General features: G+C 43.1%; 1 protein-coding gene across 22 annotated transcripts in view; it reads left to right on the top strand.

The window, feature by feature from the left end:
- Nucleotides 1-25,352, top strand: part of FBRSL1 (fibrosin like 1) — a 548,084-nt gene that overhangs the window by 356,213 nt on the left and 166,519 nt on the right. For all 22 annotated transcript variants that reach the window (XM_056336603.1, XM_056336559.1, XM_056336542.1 and 19 more), the window contains one exon: nt 10,588-10,617. In XM_056336603.1, coding sequence (XP_056192578.1) covers nt 10,588-10,617 — 30 coding nt within the window. The remainder of the gene's footprint in view (nt 1-10,587; nt 10,618-25,352) is intronic.

The raw sequence follows: 25,352 nt of genomic DNA, 5'->3' as shown, positions 1-25,352 counted from the left end.
GGAGTCATCAGGTGGATGTCTTCATGCATAGCCTGGCACGTTCTTTTGTTGCTGCATCACTTGGACTTACAGGGAGAAGTAAGGAAAAAGGAAGTTGCCAGCATGAGAAAAAGTGTGTGTGCATGTGTGTCTGTACACATAAATTAAATGTATAAATGAAATAAAATAAACATTCGTATGAATCAGCTGTAACGAACCACAGCTAGTTTCATAACCAGAAATCCATCACTCTCATTCTGGAGGGTGACTGTTATTAAGCAGGATACTGAGGTATTAAGAAATGCCTTTCCTCCCAAGTTCCATGCTGAAATCCCCTCTAACAGCTTCCCGCAGTTAATGGCTCTGCACTGAGGGAAGACAGTCATGCATGTTCTCCACTAAATAAATATGTAAATGAAACTTCCAGATTCACATACCATGGCGTCAGAGAGCTGAGAATAACTAAATGCTTTCCATTAGAGCAGGGGTACTTTAACAAATCCAGTTATTTTGTAGTGGCCGAATTCTTTTTGGTGACTTCATAGTGACGTGGACATGGCATAGTAATGGACTAGATTAGCGGTCCAAATAGAAGAAGAAAGCAGGTGGTTATAGTAAGTGGGGAATTACTGGATGGATCATTACGGTTAAAGTGGCTTTTGGCTATATCCATATTAAGTCCTAAACTCATCCTTAATTTTAAAGAAAGCTTATAACCCTCCCTCCAAACTGCAAGAGCCTCTCATTGTTGTAAATAGGGGCTTTAAGCCACTTTAATGCTGTTGGACATATCCTGTCTAGGCATCCTTGCATTAAACAAAATTAGGATTGTGCTGTGCAGTGAGTCATTATGAATCCTCTCTTGGTTTCTGCTCCTCCCTGGAGAGCATGAGGGACCAAAGCAGCTGGGGCAAGGGGGTCCAGGTAACTAAGCCAGGAGGCTCGTGGCAAAGGGGAGGCAGCAAGGCAAGATGTCTCTTGCAAGCAAATGGCATTAGTTGCAGTTTAAAACTGTAGAATAAGAAAGTAATGGGTGTTTCTCTGGCTCCTTAGCGAAAAGCCATCTACAGCACTGAAGGTGTAATGTCTCCAAGAGTGTCTGTTTAATGAAAAGAAAGTAAGTGACAGATGACACAATGCCCAGGTGAGAGGAGAATGAAAAGAACTTGTGAGCACTTCAGAAAAGAAGCAACCTGCATTTCTTTTCTTGTCAGAGTCTTCTCCATTTTGTAAATAGGTGAAATGCAGTGTCAGCCGTTCAGCTATGCGTGCACTGTCCTTTCAGTTACCCAAGCATGGCTGTAGGATCGCACCACTGGAGCTGTGTGGAAATGAGTTGAAATAGGAAAGAGGTGAAAAAGCTTCAGTTTGTTTTTTGTGTGGTCCTTGCCAACATTGGGCTAAATGTGGCCAGTAATTCACTTTGCCCCTTGGTATAATCATAGGCGTTACAAGTGAAGATGGCCTCCTGCATTGTCCAATCTCTCTCTTGGCAAATGCAGGCAGAAATTAAGCATAAGATTGTATGTGTGCATCTGGCTGTCTTTGGGTTTTCCAAAGCATCCGTCCCATGGGTACCAAGATTCTGCAGCCGTGTATATAATGAGTCAATCACAATCAGTAAATTGACTTCAAGGCAGCTATATCAATCTGCCGTTAAATACTTAGAATGAGTCCAAATAGTGAGGGGGTGGGGGGAGAAAGAGATTATGTATTGAAAGAGATATAATATACGGAGATCAATCGATCTACTTTTTCCTAACCATAGAGTAGAACAGATTGGTTCTGGAAAAGACATCATTAAATCATCTAAAAATTATGGAAAAGCATGATACTGGTATATTTAAGGCCTAAAGTAGGAGTTGTAATATGGTAAACCATACAGAAAGCCTCTCTAGAGTGTGGTACAAACATTGCTGTGTAGATGGCATTGGATGCTGACTTTTCTATTTTTAATGAATGCATCTTTATTAAACGCTTATGTAGCAACATTCATCTGTGTAGACCCCAGTAAAAGATTGCATTATGGAAAGGTATTTCTACCTTTCCTACCAAGGGGAAGGGCAGGGGTATGGGAAACCGAGAGAAATCTGGTGGTTCTTTCAGCTTTTTCAGGATGGGTTGGTCACTCTCCTGTGAACTAGGTCATTTTTAGACATGTCTTTGAAAGTAGGTAGCTGTAGATCTCAGGGAATAATTTGTGATTATCCATTTTTTCCAAAAGTGCTTTCCTGTATATAGGTGTAATAAAAAAGAAACCATTTTCAGCATAAAAGATGTGCTTGTCAAACCACAGCAATGATTTTCTAGTTGCTGGCTTTTTTAGTTGTGCAGCCTTCTAATATTTCTGCTTGAATTCTTTCACGACAGAAGCAAATGAAAATTACACCGTGGTTTTTAGGTCTCTGTTCCCTGATTTTTGCTTGTCATGTCATGAACTTCTTCGAAGCAGTGAAATGGCAGCCCATCTCCCTGAGAGCTCTAGACAGATTTCTAAAGTTGTCTTGTTAACAGCTTGTCAGAAACCTACATTTCAGTCTCGCTGAGTTTATATCATGCAAAAAAAAAAAAAAAAGTTGCTGGAAATTATGATTTTTACAGGTTCTGACATTTTTCTAAAGAACTGAAATGCTCAAGGCTGCTGTCTCCCTTAACAGGCTGTGCTGTTTTGGGTAATATTCTGCGTTGCATCAACTGAACATCAGAGCAGCATTCAGTTTCTTCCCTTTAACATGTTCTTTGAATTATTTAAGGTGTTTTGATGTTGGCTAGAATTTGTAACAAAGTCCTCCAGCTTTTATCCTAAAATATCAAAAAGGTTGAGATTTTTTCCTTGCCCCCCTCCCTTTTCTCCCTCTTCCCTAACCCTTCCTCTCTCCCTCCCCCCGCTTTTAATAGATCCTTGCATGGATCATCAGGGGACTTTCTTTTATGTTGTACAGCATGAAATGACTTAGTCAGGGTCTTCCTGATTAATTTATGAGTGCTAAGGAAAAGGGAAGGGGGGAAAAACAGTCCTTGAGGGATTGACCCTAAGCTGCAGCAGATCAACTCAATTTTATGGAATGAAAAGAGACTTAAACAGTATTTTTAGCATCAGTTCCTCGACCCGCAGAGGTAGGGAAGATCCCTGCGTCTGGCAGGCTGAAGCAGGGTGAGAGGTACCCATTTCTCCATGTGGCTGATGGAGAGGGGTTTGGTTCTGTCGGAGGCACCGAGCACTTTGAGAGTTAAAGCTGTGGCAGATTGGTGGATTAATGTGCTCTGCCTCCAAGGGACAAATGCTCTTTTTTTTTTTTTCCCTTTTTCCCTTCCACTTGCTCCCTCCTTCCCTACTCTGGGCTTGCAGATGACAGCTGTTGGTCACTTAACAAAATGTCCTCTTGATTGCTGCTTCACAACAGGGGCCCCCTCAGACCAAACAGCACATAGCCCGTACAATGCATCACTGCCCCTCAAAATTAGTTATACTGCTCAGGGCTATTCTCAGCTGCCATAGCTAATACTCTCTTGCTGTTCTTCTCTCTCCCCCTCGCCCTCCCCCTCCGCAGACAAAGGCTCAGCCTACACATCTGTAGTGCTCATAACCTCCCCCTTCCCCCAGCCAAATGCTGAGGAGAGAAAGGGGGAAAAAAAAAATTGCTGCCCTGAGGCTCAGTCTGTTTCTTACAGCTCTACCCCGGCACTTGGAAGCCTGAGCTGGTCTAGCCATAGGGAGGCCCTGACTCATTTCATCAAACTGTCAGGGAGGCAGTGGAGCTAAGAGGACTCTGCTGCCTGGGGCAAGTTCAAGTCAACATTCGATTTCCGTCCTCCCCCCAGCCCCCGCCTTTCACTTGGACACTTTCTGCGCTCTGGATCTAAACTTCTCCCCGAGCTGCAGCAGCTCACAGCTTCTTGCCAGGAGGAAGGACTTGTGGGACCTTATAAAGGACACAGTGGCAAAATTGCTGCAATAAATCAGTGGCCCTCTGACACTTGGCGGTAGCTTAATGTTTTGGCACTTTCTTTCCTGTGTATGCCTCAAGTCCCATTAGCAGGCTTTTCTGTCAGTCTGGCTCATGATAAAACTCTCTCTTCCTATCATCTTAAGCAAGCCCCTGCAGACATGAATCCGATGCCAGACTTAATAGGAAACAACAGCCTCCCCCTGCACACACAAGTGCGCATCCATACGCACCGCTGCTGCGAGCTGCTCCTGGGAAGTTAGCTCAGAGGATAGGGAGAGGGAGGAAGGCTCTTAAAAATAGGCTTGGTTTTACTTCGGCCTTTAAAAGAAACATTAACAAAACAATATTTAAGCCTAATGCTTCCCCGAGCGTTGCAATTAAAAGAAAATTCGGTAACTAAATATGGTTGGAAATAAGATAGCAGTAACATGGCCATCCTCTGCGACAGTGCAAGTTGGGTGTGCCAATTCCATAGGTATCTACACTGTTCATATATTCTGTGCAACTTTTTACATATATATTCTACCCTGCCAGCTTGCATTGTAATATTATACACTGTATATTTAATTTTTTTGCCTCGTCTTCTCTCAGCCTTACACTTCCCCACACAATTTTAGCTGCAGGTAGACTGGTTAGATTACATGTCCCTCTGGGCTGGGATCTGTTTTTTTCACACAGTTAGCTTAGATGTCTATCACCCTCTGCTTAATCATAATATAAATAATATCTGTAGGTATGTGTGTTTGTTTGCAAAGGAAAAACAAGCCTTTCTCCATTAGCTGTCTGGGCAGAAACCTGTAACTTCTGTGCCGTGTAGTGTCTGGCACAATGGGACCCTGTAGCCTTGAGGCTGTGTAGGGACGACCTAGATCATAAACCTCTGGGTTTGGGTGGAATAGGAGATACCACGTTTGTGTGAGTAAGCTGAGTTGACTTCTGTGCAGTTCTCAAAAGCTTGGAGGATGTGGCCCTGTTTCAGATAACAGTGCTTCTCTGCACCTAACCAATGACATAACACCCAAGTGTTGCCAATCTTGTTGCAGTCTTGTGAGATTTTGGTTGGTTTTGTTTTCGTTTCTTGGAGCTCTCATTCCTGGCATGAGACAGTTTCTGTGAGTATCTGATTGCATGCTAATCAACGTAGCGCTTTTATTATGTGAAGAAGAACTGGGTGATCTGGGAGTTAAAACGTTGGGGGTAAGAAATGAATTAAAGGATGTTTTCATGGTTCTTAAACTCAATGGGAAACATCCAGAATCTCAATACAAACAATTTTAACATAGATTGCAAGGAGCTGGGTGCCAGTAGAGGTGTCCCGGAGCACAGGGCCTACATGCTTCTTCTGCCGATGCTGCTTTTTCTGAAAAATCTATGCATAGATAGATCCAGGCCTCCTGCTGCCCTTCTGCGCTCAAAACCCCTAAACTTCCATGGCTAAAATGCTCTGCAGCTGTGCTTATGGCCTGAACACTGTGGCAGGGCCAGCAATGACACTGCCTCTGACGCCAGGTCCACCAGAAAACCCCTGTAGGGGAGGTCTGGCTTTATGTGCAGTGACACAGGCCTCTGCAATGTGCATCGCTGTTACGTGGGGTGACCTGATCTCTGCTCGAGTGTCAGGTGAACCACAGCGGGTCACGTCCGTGTTCCCCATCTCGACCTCAGCCTGCCTGGGATGCGGGAGGGGTCAGGGGGTTATTTTTCATTCAGTGCAGGCAGGTGGTCGCACCTACATCTCTGCCCTAGGAGAAGGCCCTTCTCCAAATACAGCATTGCTTCTCTCTTACCATAGTTGTGAGTCCGTCTTTCTCCCCTGTTTCGATGGTTCGTACAAGCAAGTGATGGAACACGTCATAACTCCTTGCCTGGTGTGGAAGGCATGGTGGAGGGGAACCTTGAAAGGTGAATTTCCGCCTCAGCTGCCAAAAAAACCTAAAAAAGACGCAACAGGGCCTGGTCTTACACGTGTGGGAGCCCTGTGTTTGCTCCCTCAGGCCTGTTGGGTGCGACAGGGGCACCGGCGGGGTGGAGGGGACAGGGGGAGCCGGCGGGGTGGAGGGGACGGGGTCATCACTAGGTTGCTTGGGTGGAGATGAGGAAATGGCGAGGTAAGGCCTCGCCCTGGCACACTGGCACTGAGGGGGTGCTCCTGCTCGCCTCACCCCACAGCCGTTCTTCTGACTGGAATCTGTCACTGAGAGAAATGGTTTCCCAAAAGGGCCACAATTAGAGGTCGGCTTTGCAAACATTCCTGCTGGAATGGAGAGGCAATTGGCACAGCCCAGTGAATAATCCTTTTAGGAGCCTTTATGAACCCTGCACAATGGCTGTTTACAGTTTCACTTATAGACCAGGAGTGTTAACAGGCCTTTAGAAAAATCCAGGTAATTGAAGCTTTTGTCTTTCAATGAGCCCCCATAGCTGTCAACAGTTGCCATTCTCCACATTTTCTTTAACTTTTCTGTTTTGACAAGGGCTTTTGTCCCCCTGACAACAGCTGCGTGGGAGGCGAGCGCTGGCCTCGCAGGAGCAGGGCCTTCGCAGGCAGTGCCACCAGCCTCCTCCTCACCCAGCCGGACTAGGTTGTCTTTTAAGGCACAGAAAAATCCTCTGATTCATACCAAAGTTTCTCTAGTGACCTCATTATTCATTTAAGCACCCCAGTGGTGCAGCACAGCAGCCCCAGTCTGTCTGTGTTGACCCAGGGCTTTGCAGGGCGGAGGCGAGGAGGCTGCCAGGAGCAGACCGCCGAGACTGAAGGCTCTTACCACAGAAACTGAACCAGCCCTTTGCAATCATGTTTCTAACACCACCACGCCAAAGGGAAGGGGTCAGCAGCGGTTCTGGTTTTCGCACATCTGTCTGGGCGGATTTGGTTTTGCTGTCATTATTTTTTTTGATGCCGTTGCATGTCCAGAAGCCTGTGGGTTCCTGTTTCTTGACGCGAATGTCGGGCCTGCTTCTTTAAATGAAAAGAAGAAAACCTAAATGAATTCTGAAGCTTGAGAGTTTTCTCCACCAAAGCTGGCTTTATTTTCTTCAGAAGTTGGTGGGACATTAACATGGGTTGGTAGCCACGAGTCTCAAGCTCTCCATTTTCCACGACGCTGTATGTTAAGCAGAAGTCCAAATTTTAGAAATAATGGTATGTTAATTCTTCCCCCACAATCTGTCATCATGTAGACCACTTAGTAGCTTTGGGTCGGTTTGGGACTTCATTCCCAGATGGATTATGATGTGGAGTTCTGGTGGTTTGAAAGCCGTGCCACTGGAGTTGAGGCAGGGACAGTTTGTGTGCCTGAGCCCCACGTGGCTGGGAGAGGTGGGAGAAGACAGCTATTTCATAAGGCAAACAAGAAATTATGCAACTTGCTGTCAGAAATACAGTTTTTAAAGCACCCATCTTGCAGTCTCAGCTGCACAGTGGGCTCTGCATCCACACAGAGCTGTGTTTGCATGTGGATCTGCATCCGGAGCCCCGCTGTCTTCTTCAGTTGCAAGTCTGATGCAGCCATGATTAAAGTAAGGAAGATGTTAGCTAAAATGAAACAAATATTTTTACTGTCCTTTCCATTTTAAAAACAATTAATTATGGAGTATTTACAGATCCTGAACGGTGTAAAATGTATCCTCAGAGAGCAGACATTTGCTTCTTTGGTATGTCTGTTCATAAAATTTAGCATGTGGATTTGATGGTTCGCTGGCTTTTTGCAACTTTCACTTACCTACATATGAGACAAAGTTGCATATTGATACAAAGCAAAATTAGGCACCTAAATAAAGCAGTTCTGCACCTTTTAGTAATGTGAACCATCAGTAATAGGTTTTTATACTCATTATAGGCATACAAATTTTTGAGGTCAAATGTGTATTTGACAAGAAAAAGCCTGCTCTCATTTTTTTAAATATCATAGTGCAGTAAGAAACAGGAAGGCAAATTTTGTTACAAAAACAGAGAGCAAGACTAAAATACTACATTGTATTTGAATAATAATGGCTACTAAAGTTCCCAACATCTGTTTGCATCTGCTCTCAAATATTTTTTGGCTAAGATTATTAAGGTTTACAGTACTGCAGTTTTATTGAGCCAGGACTCATAAGCAAAAGCATCAGAGTTTTAATGATAATTTTGCATGTTTTCTAGTCAATATATTTCTGAGTTTATTTGATTTTTTTATTACATCAGTATATCATTCTTTAAGTCTGTGTAAGATTTAAAATTTGTATTGGTGTTGCCTAAGCATACAATTTTAAGCAACACAGGGCTGAGTATGCTAACTAATTTTTATGCCATTTTGGTAATAGATGTATTTCCATTATAACATGCTTTAATCTGAACTGTGCAGGTTCAATCACATCATCAAAATATTCTGCCTCTAAAATTTGAGTGTGCAGGTTGCATGAGCACAATGATTAAAATGGTGACTAGGATACTTTAGTGTAGAGCAGGGTTAAAGGGTAAAGTAACGTGGTCTTTGTGACCCACTCAATTATGGTAGTCATCTGGGGGGAACGCACACTCCCTGTAGCATTCTGGCTTTATTTGAAACACACACACCACACACCCCCCCAGTGAAGGTGAAAGGCTTCCCTTGAGTCATCCAGCATTTCTCAGGAGCATGTAAATAAGAAGTGTACTGCTCTGACTGCATCTTCCCCCAGCCCCAGCCTCGTTTCTGATGAACGTGTTGCTTTGTCAGCATGAATTAGCACTGTCTTGAGCGAGCACAAATGCAGCAGGTACTAGGGCAGCCTTTGCCCAGCCAACCTGTTTCAGCATGTCTCAGTGGTGATGGACAATTAGTCCCATTCCAGACGCAGAGCAGAGACTTCTAATTGTTTGTGGTTATGTGGCATGGGTTTGGGAGAGTCAGTAAATGGCTGATGATGATGATTTATCAGGACCGATTTAACTTTTGAACTGAATATCCAGTTTGTGAAAAAACAGAATCTGTGTTTCCTATAATGTTCATGAAGTTCAGTGATGGAATAAATGCCCCCCAAAAAAGCATGAGCGGCTTACAGAGAGGTGTTTGCTAAAGACGTGGCTATCTGATCTTCTTGTTCCATGCAGAAAGTAATTGGCTAGGCTTTAATGTGTTTTGCTGGCATTAACACTGGTTATTCCCATAGGACTTGCCCACCCACCGCTTCCCAGCCCCTGCAGAGCAGCATCCTGCCTTCCTGTAATTTCTTCCTTTTTGCTTCAGGTTATTTTTTTCCCGGGGTGGTTACAAATACAATTAGATCTGTGCGCGTCCTTCTAAACAGTGGGATTTCTCTGTGAAAAGCATGCTGTGGATCAGGTGGGGCAGCCTAAAACAGTTTCAAAAGAAACAGAGTTCTGCTTAGTTAAAAAATATAGAAAAACAGGTTCCTTAAGCTCAGTGTTTCCACTGCTTCCACTGCATTAAATGTAAATAAGGAGTTAGTTGGGAAGCTGAGCAACCTTCGCTGCAGAATCACCATCGGAGACCCCTCCACTGTATCGTGGTTCTTCATGTGCTCAGTGTGTTTCAGGGAATTCAAGAGTTAAAGTTTCCTCAGGTATTTGGACTCGATCATTTCATGTGCTAAATAGAAGACTCACCTCTCAAAAATCTGCAGAAAACTAAGAATGTAGCAGCTGAAGTTTCTGCTTTGTAACTTTAGGATAAAAAGATGTGACAGCGAAGTCCCCCTTCCCTGTTCCATGAGGAGCAGGATCTGGATGAAATGACCAAACAGATCTATTCCTCCTTTTTACATTCATGACACCGAAGGATGGGCGTGCACAGGGACCGCTTCCACATTTGTTGCTTGTCATCACTGGCTCGCAGTCCCCTCTGGTTGAACCAGTGAACTCAGTAGGGTGCTGCCAGTTATGGAAACCCACCAGACCAGCCCCGTCAGCAGCTGGCTGAAGGGGAGAATTCCTATTGGGCACAAAAGCTACAAAATACACTGGCCACCTTCTGTGAGTGTAACAGGCACCAGGAGATTTAGTTTTGCTCCCAACTGTAAATCCTTCTCAGCGACAGCCAATGAGATGTGCATGTCCTGAAATGGTCAGTGCTCAAGTTATTTTTCCATCATTTGTGCTGTGAAAATAGAACATTCCATTTTCAGAGGCTGTAAGAGATTACACTCTAAAACTCTTTAAGTAAACACTTCCTCTTGGGATCATGATCTCATTCAAACTAAAAAAATGTACCAGAATTTATGATGTATTTTAATTACTATTCTTGGTACCACTCATTAAACTAGAAATTGATTGCCAGTTTCACAGTTTCCTTGTTAGATGACAAAGTGCTTATCAAGGTGAAGCAATGCAAAACTGTTACTATAATATTCCACAATTTGGGATGATAAAAAGGCATGCTTTTTGTTGTGGCATTCATGTTGCAGTTGTTATTATAATGCGTTGCTGATTGTCTTTTTTGTTTAAAGTTTGCTTTCCCCCATCCAATAAGAGTATACCATATTTTTGTATGAGAGAAATTGGCTTTGTCTAGTTTATGCTAGCAATCTAAAAGGCATTACTGCAGACATCAAAAGTGTTTTTCATTGAACTGAGAACATCATAAACAGCTATCCTAAAGATTTAAGAGGATGATGCTCAAGATCCCTATACATAAAGGTGTGTCTCAAAGTCTTTTTCTCTCTCTCTAATCCACAGTGTGACAGCGAGAGTGATATTGACGATAAGGTAAGACTGAATTTTTTCTTCTTTCATGTGCTTCACTAGCTTGGAAATTCCCTCATAGTCAAAATAAGAATGAGTTTGAAAATAATATTTTTCCTCCAGTCTTCCTGTCAAATTTAAAAATATCTAGAATTGAATGAAAAAGCACTGGATCAGTTACTCTGTGGTCTTGACTAGTTTTTGTTTACAGGGAAGAAACTCCCATTAACATAATAGTCTTTCTCGATGGTTACGTGAGCGTTTGGTGAGACCCGAGTCATAGTGTTAATGCTGTTTCAGAGGAACTCACCTCCAATAACTTGACAGGAGCCCGTATTTTATTTATTGTAACCTTTGGAGATGTCGATTTTGTAATCAGTTTAGAAGATGGGACAACCAGTACCTACCCTCAAAGGCAGTGTGGTAACTGTCAAGGAGTGTTTTGTCATGTCGCATGCATATTTATCATGGAGCAATGATTTTTCTGACCTTCTTTTGAATACAGAGGTTGGTCATTGAAAGGTTGTAGTTGTGTGGTTTTGCTTAGGGATTTCTTGTTTCACCTTTGCAAGGAAAGCAGAGAAGTTCCACTACGTTGCAACAGTTGCACCGTGCTTTTAAGCATCAAATGTATAAAAAACTTGAGTATCCCTTGCTGACTTCTCTTCTGGCAGATCAAACTTGGCAGTCTCAGATTAGGTCTTCATCAAACTTTTATTATATTTTGGCTGTCCAGTCTCTTGCATTCATTCATGAGAAGCTGTGGCACGGAGGTTTCTACTGGATCAGCATTACAAAAGTAAAGGCTGACTTCAGATAGCCCTGTCTCCTTGGCAGCACGCTTGGCTGCAGCCATACATCAGAGGTTACTATGAGTTCAAGAGACTACACTAAAAGCTTCTTCTGGTTAAGTCTTTTTCTTTTTTTTAATATTGTTAGAGCTTGGGAAGCATTAAGGTTTCTTCAACTTCTTTTAAAAATCCCGTCAGATACCAAATATCCCTGGAGTATAGAAAAAGCTGTGTTTTGAGATGAAGGCTTGATTGAAGAGTGAAACATTTTAATCATATATGTTGGATAAAAGATACTGTACATGTTTTTGGTTTTTTTTATTTCATACGTGCATATCTATGTATAAAGTCAAACCCTGAAACTGCCACACACCCCCGCCCCAAGTTCTGTTTCTCTACAAGGTTGCACAGCGGCAGAGCAGATGGTGAGGGTGGAAAATTATTCCCTAGAAGCTTAGATACCATGGGGTTAAAACATTTCTTAGACTGCCCAATCAAAGAAAGTAAAAGCAATCACTTAGAAAACTGTTTAAAGATCTGCCAGTCAAACCTCAGATGAAGTTGTAAGTGACATGTAGTTTTATTATACAGCTATGCTATTAATGATTATCTAAATTACACTGGTAGACCCAGCTAGCGGCATTACATCTGAGACTGACGTTTGTTAGATTAGGTTTGACTTCACCTTGTAGAGAAGAAATTGAAATCTGAACAACATTGATTAGCTTTCAGAATGTGGGATCTGAGGTTACCTTCAGAGGAAGCTGCATTGTGTTTGACTGGTAACTTACTGTCCTTTACAGCAAATGAAAGGCTATTATAGTGTTCCTTACCATTAATAATGGCATTTCTTTACATATCTATAACTGTAATTTGACCTTCTAGGCTCACGTATTTCCCAGCTACCTTCTCCTTAAGGTGACTCCACCTTAATAATAACATTTCTTTTCTTCATAAGGAGAATGGCACAAGATCATAATCTTTCTCTCTCTTGCCTGATCTGTCGAGACATAAGACATGACATCGGTTCTGTTAAATAGGTCTCTGGAATTAAGTAGGGTTGCTTTTTTTTTTGTCAACAAAGACATGTAAACTCGCCAAGGTTGAAATGAAGAGGTTTCAAACCTTTCATGGGGATAATGTAAATGCAACATTGCCTTTCAGTTGGGGAACAGAAGGGCAGCCTGGTGCTCTCTGTTGATTCCTGACGTACTGTACTCCCCTGGAAACACATTCAATATTTGTCTAAAACTCAACCTGGCTGATGCAACAAGGAGCTATAAAGATATTGGCATGAATGTCCTGAGGGATTACACTGAAGAGTGCTTTTCCCCCCCTTCCATGCGTTGGTAAAATGTATCTTCCAATAATACTCTCTGCCTATTGCAGCCTGATGGAGTATTAAACATAGTGTCTAGCCCAGCATCAGGCTTCCCGAATTATTTGATGGGTCGGCTTCATTTCACAGCACTACACAACAGTCCTGCTTTCCTGCTTCGTCAGCAAGAAGCAACTTTCTCTAGGTACACCTACATGCTGGCACTAATGAAGGGAAGGGCAGAAATTACTAATGTACTTCTGATTTGCATAAAATTTTTTGTTTGTCATAAACAGCGGATCACTGTCATCTGCATATAATTCATGAGGAAAGCAGGCAAAAAAATAGTTCATGTACAAGTATAAACTGAGTCACTGATAGAGCTCAAAGCAAAACTGAAATTTTCTACCTCCTGCTTCTCTCTCTGTACCATGCTACTAATTATCCACTATTTATTTAGTTGATAGATATATGGGCTATTGAGCTCTTAATGTTTTAAAACATAGACGTTACAGTAAAATTAAGGCTTTACTCTCACTGCATTGAAAAATATAAACACACTCCTGATGGTTTTGGTTTTTTCCTTGTGCAGTGTCGTGCAGGACTCCAGGGGAGAAAAGTAATTGAGCATAGTCAGTCATACATACGGTATATCGGAATCAAGGAGCATTACTTTAGTGCAAGATACAGTTTCACAGCAGATTGTGAGAGTGTTTCCAAACAGTGCGCTGCTGTTTTTAATAATCGGAGAAGAGGAGCTCAAGGCTGGGGACTTGTCCATCCCATCCACTTTCTCAGAACTGTCTCTGGCCAAGTATAGCCTTTCACTTCTGCATCACTGCTGAAATCTCAAAGGAAGTAAGTGGGATGATACTTTCTCACACCTATCATTCTGTCACCACATGCTTCTCAAAGAACTGTTCAAGATACACAAACTAATAAAGTGAGCTGTCCAGCCATTTAACCAAGCGAGAAACTTAGCAAATCATGCGTTCCCAGAGATGGAACTGCAAATCCTGTTTCTTTCACCGCGTGTTCATTGAAGGACATTGGTTTGGACTCTGCAAGTGTTAGGAGAATTGCAGGGTAGTTTGTCGGAGCTGTGGAAATGATAACGTGCTTTTTGTGAGGGAGGAGGGAGAGAAGGGGAGTTAGTCTGATAATTGTATTACACTATCTCTGCACTGTGCAATAGCTGCGATGTGAGGCTCACGGTCCATAAACATTGTTACTGAAAATATATACTTCCTTTAATAGCAACAACAGCATTAACAGATAGCAATTACCCTTCATTTTCAGGAACTATAAAGTCTCCATTAATTCAAGATTTATGTAGTTATAGCATTTAGCACAGGAATAACACCACAGAGAATTGGTTTATACACATGTAATGAGAGAGCTTATGGCATACTTTAGTGAACATTAACATAATAGAGTAATATAAACCATCAACAGTTCCACTTATTGTCTCTTACCTGCTTTAGCATCACTGTGAAAAGTGGCTAGCAGCTTGGTAATGTGCTCTGTTAAATGGTGTTCTGCAGAAAGCCAAAAGTCAACTTGTGTAAAACAAGGGAATGAGTAATCTCTGCTCGTTACTCCAAAATGTTGCTCTCATTTTTTTAATAACAGTGTTCAAGATTGCATTAAAAAAAGCCTGTTTCTTTCTTTAAAAGTAATTCAGTGTTCGTGTTCTTGCAGTCTTGGACTTCCGTCTGCTGTGTGTGAAATTGTGGGTTATCAGTTTAATTACATGGCCCTGCAGTGTAAGTGAGCTCTCCAAACCAGGGGTTAGGGATCAGGCATTCCTTCGTTTAATGTGGTGCTAAGTAAGATGTACAAAAGATGATGCTGTATTACAAAGTTGAACCAGTGTTTACCATATATTTGTTATGTAGTTCGTGTTTGTATTTTAGTTATAGTAAGCAACCCTTGAGACAGGTAAAGCTTATCCAAGATGGAAGCAAAAAGTTTGGAAGTCAGGTTTCTCAAACAGTGTTTTCACGCTACTTTCTGCAACAGCACAGTGTTTGTTAGGCCCTCCTTGTGGCGACATGAATTCAGCCTTGCCATATTGTTGTTTGCTGTGCTAATTTCTAAGTCCCAGTAGGTGCAGCAGCGTGCAGCAGCACATGAGCAGGTGCGATTTAGCACTTGGTGCATGGGCGAAGAGCAACACGGTAGTGCTGTGATGCTCCACCATGGGCTGGGTCCCCGTCCTGCTATGTGCTGTATAGAGGAACAACAGCTCGTGGCTTAAGGATGAGATTAGAGTGAAGAGACTCAGATAAATGGGGGTGTACTGTTAACAGCAGCACTGGTTCAGTGTGTCAGCAGCCTCGTTGTCCAGCTTTGGGTTTGTAGGTATTAAGGTAAAGGGGAATGTTTAGGAGGCATTTGAGAGGCAAAATTCGGTAGCTTTATGAATAGGAAGTTATTCTATGTAGCAAAAGGCACAATGGCTAATTAGTATAAAGGTACTTATTTGAAAGTTTGACCAAGGGGTGACTGAGTCAGACCAGTGAGAGATGAGAGTTTACATAAATACTGAGCATCAGTGTTGGGAAGAAGAGGTGAGCTGGGAAAGAGTCAAAACGTGAAGAGTGACCGTTTGACATTTGGGAAGCCACAGACAAGGAAAATGACCTTGCAGCAGCTTTTCCCTTGGCACAAGGACACAGTTATGTGGAAAGGATAAGATGGTACATGAAAGGGGAGGTAGTGGGAGCCTGACCAAGAACTCACTTGTGTGGATGAACAGAGAATGCTCATCATGTTGTAGAGGAAAAGGACATACAGGACTTAAACACAGGTTGTCAAGATGTGGGGAGTGGAGTCAGTCAAAGAAAGCACTGAGCAAATGGCTCACATTTGATTTTGTAGTGTCTGAAAATCCAGTCTGAAAGCTTCACTTGATTTCCTTCTTGACCATTAAGTAGCCTTCCATAGTTTCTGCATTTTGATGGATTTCCTCTAATTTTGTGTGATATCTGATTATCTGAGGAATGTGATTTTACATTTTAGTCAAAGCTGTGCGTAAGTTCAGAACAGAGCAGTGGCTTGAATGGAGCTTTTATGAGTCTTGTTGGCATAAGACAAGATGATGAGTCTTGGCAGGGTGAGTGCAGGTTAAAGCAAAGGTAAACTCTGTGGTTTGGGCTCTGTGGTGCGGGCTCTGTGGTGCATGCTGTCCCATCAGCACTGCATCTAAAGTGTCAGAAGCATCAGCAGTTCTGCTTGATTGTATCCACTGATGCCCAGGCTTACATTCTTCCATGGGTCAGATTGAATACCTCAACACACACAAAAGGTTTGGTTTCCAAAGCATACAGACCACCTTACAGCCTCTGTATCCTTGGCCTTTCCCACACCTGTGTCAAAATTAGTTGGAGATCTTTGCCTAAATCTTTGGCAGCAGCTGACTTAATTTGTGGTTTACTACTCCTGACAGTTTATTGGGGAAGCAAAGCGCGCCTTCATCTCCAATAATAAACAGCCCACCCGCCGACACTTTGACAGACTTAATGGTTTTTTTATACAAAAATGGACAGACTTAATGTTTCGACTGTAGCGATCATCTGTCCTGATCTCCTTAATGAAATTAGATTAAGTGCACCTGGGAAAATGCTGAGACGGCACATTGCCTTCATCACCTTCCTTAATTTAAAACCAATTTGCGGGGAAAATATCCTCTGAAGCTGAGGGAGGCAGAGGGAAGGGGGAGGGAAGGGGATTTTAAAATCTATCTGGATAGCTACTGGCAGTTTTAATTCCTTTCCCTGCTGGCAATGTGAAATATTAACAGCCTTAAGAACTGAGATTTTAAAGACTTACTAACCTTTTTGCCTTTCTTAAGGGAAAAAAAAACAAAACAAAATCTTTACCATCAAGATCACATATAGGGACAAAGGCCGGTACATGCTGGGGCAGGGCAGAGAGGAGATCTGGCTGAAATATGAAAGTGTTGTTTTCCAAGAGCTAAACCATGTTTTCCTAAGGTGCATTATAGCTGCTAGATGTTGGTGATGCTTGCTGTCTGCTGTTACCTTGATAATGATTTAGTTGTCCAGGAAAATAGTAATTTGCCCACATAGCTGTGAAATCACCTGCAATATGTAGAATATAATGTGACCTGAAAATGATTACAAATATTCCTTGGGCTCATTCTGAAGAGAGCAAGAAACATGTCTTTTAATTAAAAATAAAATACTGCGAAGAATAACCTCAGCTTCTTTTTTCCATGAAGGGTGATTCCTATTCTCTCACTCTGACTCCACTGATTGAAAACACGCTAACAGTTAGCTCAGGGTCTTCCGCTGGGGAGGTGGTCAGACAGCACAGTAGCCTGTGATAGGCTGGAAAGGCGCTTTTTGGCAGAGTTTTAAATGTTTACAGCCTTTGCCATTTGGACTATTGCAGTGCAAGTTCAACAGTGCAGTTGATTTATCCATCTCCTGTCTCAGATTTCACTGTTGCTGGAACAGTAGTATCCATAATTGGAGATGCTTTGCTTCATTTGCTTAGCCAGCTTGGTTCTTCATGAAAGCCTAGGTTCTGCAGAGATGTCCACCTTGTGTCTGGCCACTGTCAGAAACACCCTGAACCACACCAGAAACAAAGTCTAGCTGTAACTTGGTGCTTTAGAAATGTCTTGCAGCAGGCTTGGGGGGTGTTATGGTAATCAGTGCACACTTGTCTTACTGCAACGCCAACTGGTCGCCACTCAGAACCTCAGTCATGGTAACCTTAGAAGAAAACGTCATTCAGAATAACCATGTTGAAAGTCCCCATTAAATTATATTTATCAGTGAAGATGGGGTCCGATTTTCAAAAGTACTCCTCACTCTAATCAAAGCTAGCAGTATCTGTGGATGTTCAGTGCATCCCAAAATCTGTTCAGCCATCTTCATCCACTTGACTGGTCCTATCACTGGGACTCCTTATGTAAGTGGGAGTTTGCATGAGTAGCCCAATTGCTGTCAATGAATAATTTAAATGATTTAAGCCTCAGACATGCAGCTTAATAATGAGAGAAATCAGCCCCATATGTCCTTGTCCATAAATGCTAGAAGATGGGGACAAGTCACTTTTAAATGGGATTCATTTATTTTTAAGTGGAATCGTGATAAGTGTTTTAAAGGTAATCAACCATGTGTAGCTATCCTGAATGTTATAAATATAAAAGAACATTAGCCTAAAATTGAAAGAGATCCTGTTCATACATAAACTGAGTTAAGGGTATCATGCAAGGATAAAAGTGCAGAGTAAAAGTGTCTGTTCATTTTATTAATTGCCATAAAAGTGAGTGCAGTGGCCAGTGTGTGTCATACATGTCATTATATGTTATGGACACAGATCCTGGTTACTGAGTGACTGCAGTCACTTATCCCCTCTTTAAATCTTTAGATAACCTCACCCTACCCACAGAAGGTGAAGCAGAAGAAAGCAGAATTTCTTGTATCGTGGTTATTCAGCTTGTCCCCATAAAAAGACATTGTATATCCCACTGTAAAGGTCTTGCTCCTGTCCTTGTATTTTTCATCTCCCTTTTTTGTGAAATGTGAGTTTCTTGTCCTGTTTTTCAAGATCCTGCACGACAGTACCTTTTCCCATGTCTCTGACGGCATCACTTGCACCTCCTCTGCTTTGCCCGTGCTGCTGGCCTCTGGGCTGTAAGCCACCGATCTCGCATTGGTGGTTTTCTCCATGAGATCAGCTGCCTACAAAGACTAATCTGTGGTTCTTCCCCACAAAGCCGGCCAAATGTTATACGTAGGATGGTGTGCATTTAGTGGTAGTTTGTATTTACTGCAAATGTTACATTTTAGGATCCATAAGACAGAGAATGTGTCCTCCCATGGAGGAGATGACCTAGCATTTCATGGTCACTCCTGGAGTACAAATAACACAGAGAAATTATTTGTAAGCATGTTTTATCCAAAATCTGTTAGGAAATCAAATAACCATCTTTATTAGCATTTTCCACTGAAAAAACTGAGGCTCGGAGAAAATGCAGCTTACCTGCAGTCCCACAGTGAATCAGTCAGAAGTGTGTTGTAGGACACACATTCCTGCTCTTGTCCAGTTCTGTGCTCTGACCCCTCTCCATGAGAGTCTGGATGGTAGACTGTGCTGTCTCAGCCAAAACTAACCCTTGGACATTTGCCCTCTACGCCCTGTCTCTGCTGGTGATAGATGATTCCTGAAAAAATAATTACCTTTAGCTGAACTGGAATATGTTTTAGGTTTGCTTTCTTAAAAAGTCATAAAGCTTTACATATTACATTGAAAGTCTTATTCTTTCTAAGGCGTTAGAGCCTGTTTTCATAACTTTATCAGAGGAGTGTCTTTTAAGGTGGTGAGAGTATCAAGATGTTTTTTGGATGGCTATTTCCTTTGAACTCTCAATGTACAGAGATCATTTGTGCAACTGCAACAAATTAAAAGGTGACTCCAGAGAGGGAGAGCAAGGTTGGAAGAAGTGTATGTGTCTGTGTTCAGTCAAAACAATCATAGTGGAATTGTTTAGGTTGGAAAAGACCGTTAAGATCATCAAGTCCAACCATTAACCCAGCACTGTCGAGTCCACCACTAAACCTTGTCCCTAAACACCGCACCTACGTGTCTTTTCAATACCTCTGAGGACAGTGACTCAGCCACTTTCCTGGGCAGCCTGTTCCAATGCTTGACACCCTTGCAGGTGAAATTTTTCCTAACAGCCCATCTAAACCTCCCCTGGCACAACTTGAGGCCATTTTCTCTCATCCTGTTGCTTGATACTTGGGAGAAGAGACTGACACCCACCTCACTACAATATCCTTCCAGGTAGTTGTAGAGCATGATAAGGTCTCCCTTGAGACTCTTCTCCAGGCTGAACAAACCCGGTTCCCTCAGCTGCTCCTCCTAAGACTTGTTCTCCAGACTCTTCCCCAGCTCTGTTGCCCTTCTTTGGACATGTTTCAGCACCTCAAGGTCAGTCTTGTAGTGAGGGGACCAAAACTGAACACAGCATTCACAGTGCAGCCTCACCAGTGCCAAGTACAGGGCAACAATCACTGCCCTGTTACTGTTGGCCATGCTGTATCTGATACAAGCCATGAAGCTGTTGGCCTCCTTGGCCACCTGGGCTCACTGCTGGCTCATATTCAGCCAGCAGCTGACTCACAGCCCCTGGTCCTCTCCCCCCAGGCAGCTTTCCAGCCACTCTTCCCTGAACCTGTAGCCTTGTGTGGGGTTGTTGTGACCCGGGTGCAGGACCCAGCACTGAGCCTTGTTGAACCTCATGCAATTGGCCTCAGCCCATCAGCCCAGCCTGCCCAGATCCCTTTGCAGACCCTTCTACCCTCCAGCAGATCAATACTCTGCCCCAACTTGGTGTCATCTGCAAACTTACTGAGGGCGCACTCGAACCAGTCCTCCAAATCATTGCTAAAGATATCAAACAGGACTGGCCCCAGTACCAAGCCCTGAGGAACACCATTTGTGGCCAGCTGCTGGCTGGATGTAACCCCATTCACCACCAGTCTTTGGGCTTGGCCAGCCAGCCAGTCCTTTGCCCAGCAAAGAGTATGCCCATCCAAGCCTTGAGCATCCGGTTTCTCCAGGAGAATTCTGTGGGAAATGGTGTCAAAGGCTTTACTGAAGTCTAAGTAGGTGACATGCACAGCTTTTCCCTCATCCGCTAAGTGGATCACCTTGTCATAGAAGGAGATCAGGCTAGTCAAGCAGGACCTGCCTTTCATAAAGCCATGCTGACTGGGCCTGATCACCTGCTTGATCTCTATGTGCCGCATGATGGCACTCAAGATGATAGGCTTCATAACCTTCCCCAGCACCAAGGCCAGACTGACAGGGCTGTAGTTCCCCAGATCCTCCTTCCAGTTCTTCTTGTAGATGGGAGTCACATTTGCTAGCTTCCAGTCGACTGGGACCTCCCCAGTTAGCCAGCACTGCCGCTAAATGACTGAAAGTGGCTCGGTGAGCACTTCCATGAGCTCCCTCAGTACCTGTGTTCTTAATTACCCTTAGCCTTTTGAAGTCTGCAGCTCTGACTTTGTTTCTGCTTCAAACATCACCATCAACAGCCATCAATGGCTCAAGCACTCAGAACCTGGCTCATGGCAGGACGATAGGTGATGTACAGTATAAACCAGGTCGAAGGGTAAGATGCCTTAAACATGAGTAAAAACTTGGTTTTGCTTAAAATTCAAAATAAATCTGACATATAGAAGGAAGGAAATGGGAAATGGGCTGTGTATGAGAGGAGGATAACAGTTGCCCTTCACAGTGCCTGCCCACAGAGTGGGGCACAGGCACATGCTCGTCCCAGCGCAGACAGTAGTAGTGGGGACCTGCACCAGCAGAGGTGAAGGAGGTGGCTTCCTGCATCTTCACCCATGTGCCCTGAGGGGGCTACCACTGGCAGTTGTACAGGTTGCCCTGCGCCCACCGCAGCCCTCCATCTCGTGGAGGTCAGCCCTAGTCGTGCACTGCGATGAGAAATGAACACTTTCAGCATCCCCTCTCCAAGCCAGCTGCTCCCTCGAGGAGTGGGTTACTTGGTACTTGCAGTGTAGGAGCAGGCATGCGGGCTCCCGTTGGGGAGCAGTTGAACTTACTTTGTGGTGGTGTGTTCGTTTCATACATGTGTACAGGAATGCCAACATAGGCTACAGCTACCTAAATTTATGGGGGTGGCTTTTGCATCAAATAAATCACTTTTAGGAGACATATCCCAGTGATGAATAGTCCTGCTACCAGCTGTGGGTAGTTGTTCCCCATTGGCCCCATGGAGGAAAAAGTGGCAGAGGGAGTAGGAAACTGCTTTGGGTGAGAAAAAGGCTGATGCCACTCGCACTGAGGTGCTTGTAGTGTTCCCTGTCCATATGGAGACATGGAGAAGGGGAGAAGTATGCCTGCCAGCTAGATGAATAGTTATTTTTAGTAGCACTGTAAAGTCAATTAGAACTAAAGCAGATCTGTATTGAAAGTTAATTTGTATTAAGAATAGCACTGCACTAGCTACCACTTTCATTTGGAAGCAGGTGCAAGTCCATCTGCGCTGCTTGCTTTTAATGTGGTCCAGTGTAAAAAAATGATGTTTTTAAGCCATCTTATTAGCTTCAAAAGTTATTATATCCCATCTTCTTAGCAAGTTGGTAACATCACTGGTGTTGAATTGATCTGTCAGTACTGCCAGTTTGCATTGCTGTGAACGTAAAAGAGGCAGAAGTAAGGACAATTCTTGCCCGGGCAGTCGTACAGTTTCCAACTACAGTTCTTGGCTGTTGAGCTGGTGAATGTATTCTGTATAAATATACATATGTATACATCTGTATAAAAGCTGTGCTTGAAAATGTTTGAAACAGGACTGTAAGCCCCAGAGTTCATTAGACCTAGTCTGGATGTTAATTTCAAACTTTCCTCCTCCCTCCCTGCCCTGTCTCCTTTTTGCCATCTCCCTGCGCTGTGGTTGCCTTTCAAATCAATACCGTTCTGCGCAGATAAACAACACAGAATGGATTGAGTGGAGGTACAAAAGGTGATGTTGTTACCTGCCTCTCGACGCAGCACTCTTCTTCCCTCTGTTCAGCAGAATGACTGAGTAATGCTGAAGTCGAATTATGTACGTAAGTCTCCTCAGCATCAGTTTAAATACATGCTGAAGTATGTACCACGTGGGACGGCGCGTTAGATGTGCCCCAGTGCTGTGCTAAAATGAGACCTTGGGTTTTCACTCACTCTCAAACATACAAAGCCTACCAGTGCTAGGAGCGTGTTTGGAGTCTGGGGTGTAGTGGCATGAGCAACCATTTCTTGTGGCTGGTTGCTGAAACTTGCTGTTCTGTGACCTTCAGTTGTGGTCGTGTCTCAGGCTTGTACCTTAGGCAAAATTCCCATTCGTCGTGCCACTGTAAAGAGCAAACATTCTGGGGGCAAAATAACTCTGCGCTGAGAATCAGATTATGTAGTTCAAGTCTGTGGCCTAATTCCTCTGATGATGTTGTTTAAAACATTATTTTCTCATTACCCTTTGTGAGCTGAGCTTCAGACCTCTCCATTAAGAATAACAGCAGTTACTTGAATTAATTGGTTAGAAAACATTTCTTCTCTCAGCCATGTTCCACAACAAAACCTGGGGAAGCCAAGACAAATGCTGGCCCAAATTTGGAAGAAGTTTTGTTTAGAGGCCTGAAGTTTACACGTAGCTCTGCAGACACACACACACATACGTGGGTCTGTTGTAACTGCCTTGGTTTTACAAGAAAAGAAGCCAGGCAGGCTGCAGGGCTCAGAAACAGTTGCTCGCCAGATTCTGATTTATTTGACAGCCTCCGTAATAAAGTAACTATTTGTCTAACTCTTCCTGATTAGTCTGAAGAGGTCTGCCAATCTGAAGAGGATTGACTAGTCAGGAAACCACTGGTATTTTGGCTTTTTTTTTTTTCTCCTTAAGGGTTGTGATATTATTTGCAGTAATTTCTCCTTTATTAAGTTTGGCATTTCAAAATAATTCACTGCTGCAATGTGAACATTTTCCACATCAACCATAAGTCTGTTACGGAGAAATTTACAAAAACAAAATGACTTCATATTGCTTGCAGATGTATTCTGTAAAAATAATTGTTTTTCACTAGATTTTAATGTTTCTAAGCCTTTGTAAACATAATGCCTAAATACTTTTATTCAATAAACGAGACCCATTCAGTAATTGCTTGCACATTTGAAGTCCAGTAAATAAGGAGCAGATTTCAACCAAAATCTGTGTATCATTTAAGCTGCTTAGGTCACAGCCCTAGGGCAGAAAAGAACTGGTGAGAAACTTGTGTTTTCAGAAGTGGAGAACTGTGACTTCAGAAACCAAGACAAATAAGCCCCATTTCTCTTTAATTAGTGGATTCCTGCTTATGGGCCAGGCTTTCTTTATTCTTGGTTCAGTAAGGCTGGGAATTCAAAAGAGGCTGACGATGTTAAGCATTCTGTTCTCTGGACTTTCTTTATAGTCTGAGGATACCAAAGTCCTTCAGGCTCCATTGGAAATCCCATCACACAAACCCACATTTTTTCCTTGAATGCATTGTTTTCAGGTTGGAAACACCATTGTGCATAGAGCAAATGCACGTACACATGTGGAGGGGAAATTGTGGCTGGTGTCACTAACTGTATGCCTTGGGTTTATGTGTACTAGGTTTAGTATGTACTGATTTTTAAAAGCCAGCAGTACAGAAGACCTCGTTGAAGCTAGGAGAACCACTCTAGTAAGCATCTTGTGGTCTTAGGCTTGGGCAAAATGTCAACTTAAAACAAAACAAAAAAAGACAGTGCATAAATAATTGGATATTGCTTGTCATGCAAGAAAAATAACTTACAAAGCAAAGTAGAATCCAGAAATAAAATTGAAATAAAAACAAAACCAAACAAATACCACATGTATTGTAATTCCTGTATGAGACATGTTTGGTGGAGTCCTTAAATCAACCGGCTTACAGACTGCGTTGATGAGCTCTCATCGTGCCTTATGAAAGTTAATACTAAGTGAAGTATTCTCTGTGGTGGTTTGTTTTCCTCTACAGATACTTGCAAGGCATGGAGACCTTTTAGTGGAATCAAGGAGGGCAAAATATCTCAGACAAAGGTGGTTTAAAAGATGGTGTGTTTGGACTTTGTTACCTTCTGTTCTCCAGACACTGTATTCTCATGGGTGAAACTCTGGCCTGTTCAAAGGCAGTAATAAACTATCTTTAATTTAAATATAACCAAGATTTCAACTAGTATCAGCAAGAGTACACCTCGCTTCCCCTTAGGCCACTGTGATCTTTTAACACGGAAGTATAGGTAAATGGTGGCTAAGTAGCCTTCTCATTTGATAAAGAAGGTGGGTACAGAAAAAGAGGTGTCATCTCTCGTGGCACTAGGAGTTGCGGGAGATGCAGTGGGTCACACTGGCCGCATTCCAGGTGACAAGCCATGAAAAGCAAACCATTCGAGAAAAACCGGCTTTGTATGTGTCATACCTGAATCTTTTGCTCATGTGTATGACAGCGTGCTTCCCTGCCATCACAGATCATCTACAGCCAGCTTGCTTTGTGTCTAATTCCTTCTCCTTTTCCCCCTCCTATCCAAAGGACAACAACCCTAAAACCCCGTAAAGCTTTGCAGCTGTTTTCACACATAATTAAATCGTCCTAGGTAATCCTCACCCGGTGGCCTTTCATACGGCGGTGGGGGAATAGCATTGGAGCCACGGCTGTGATTTGATTACTGGGATTCCTGTGCATATCAGCTGCTCCATGAAGGCAGCTGTGATGTTTCCAGGGCTCGGAAAAGCTTCGCTCAGAGAAGAGCCATTCCTTGTTCCTCATAGCAGCTGCCTCTGCCTGTAGGAGGTGAAGGAGACGTGTAGCAGGGAGAATAGCTTTGGAGTGTACCTGGCTGGTGCCTGTGGCTTGGATGGTGTCCAGCCTGTAGCAGACCCTGCATCCAGTGGCACCACTAGGCACCGAGGAGACAGACAGTAGTTTCCCCTGCTGTGGAAGCTGCCTTGGATAGGCTTTCTCATGGACAGAGGTCTATACGCATCTTTGACCTGGGCAGAGACATTAAGACACAGCAAGGTGAAAGTTGTGAAGTTATACAACTGGAAATAATCC

Source organism: Falco biarmicus, chromosome 1, assembly GCF_023638135.1.
Source record: "Falco biarmicus isolate bFalBia1 chromosome 1, bFalBia1.pri, whole genome shotgun sequence".
Lineage (NCBI taxonomy): Eukaryota > Metazoa > Chordata > Aves > Falconiformes > Falconidae > Falco > Falco biarmicus.
The sequence above is the reverse complement of the archived record's forward strand: the minus strand, read 5'-3'. Positions and strand labels throughout refer to the sequence as shown.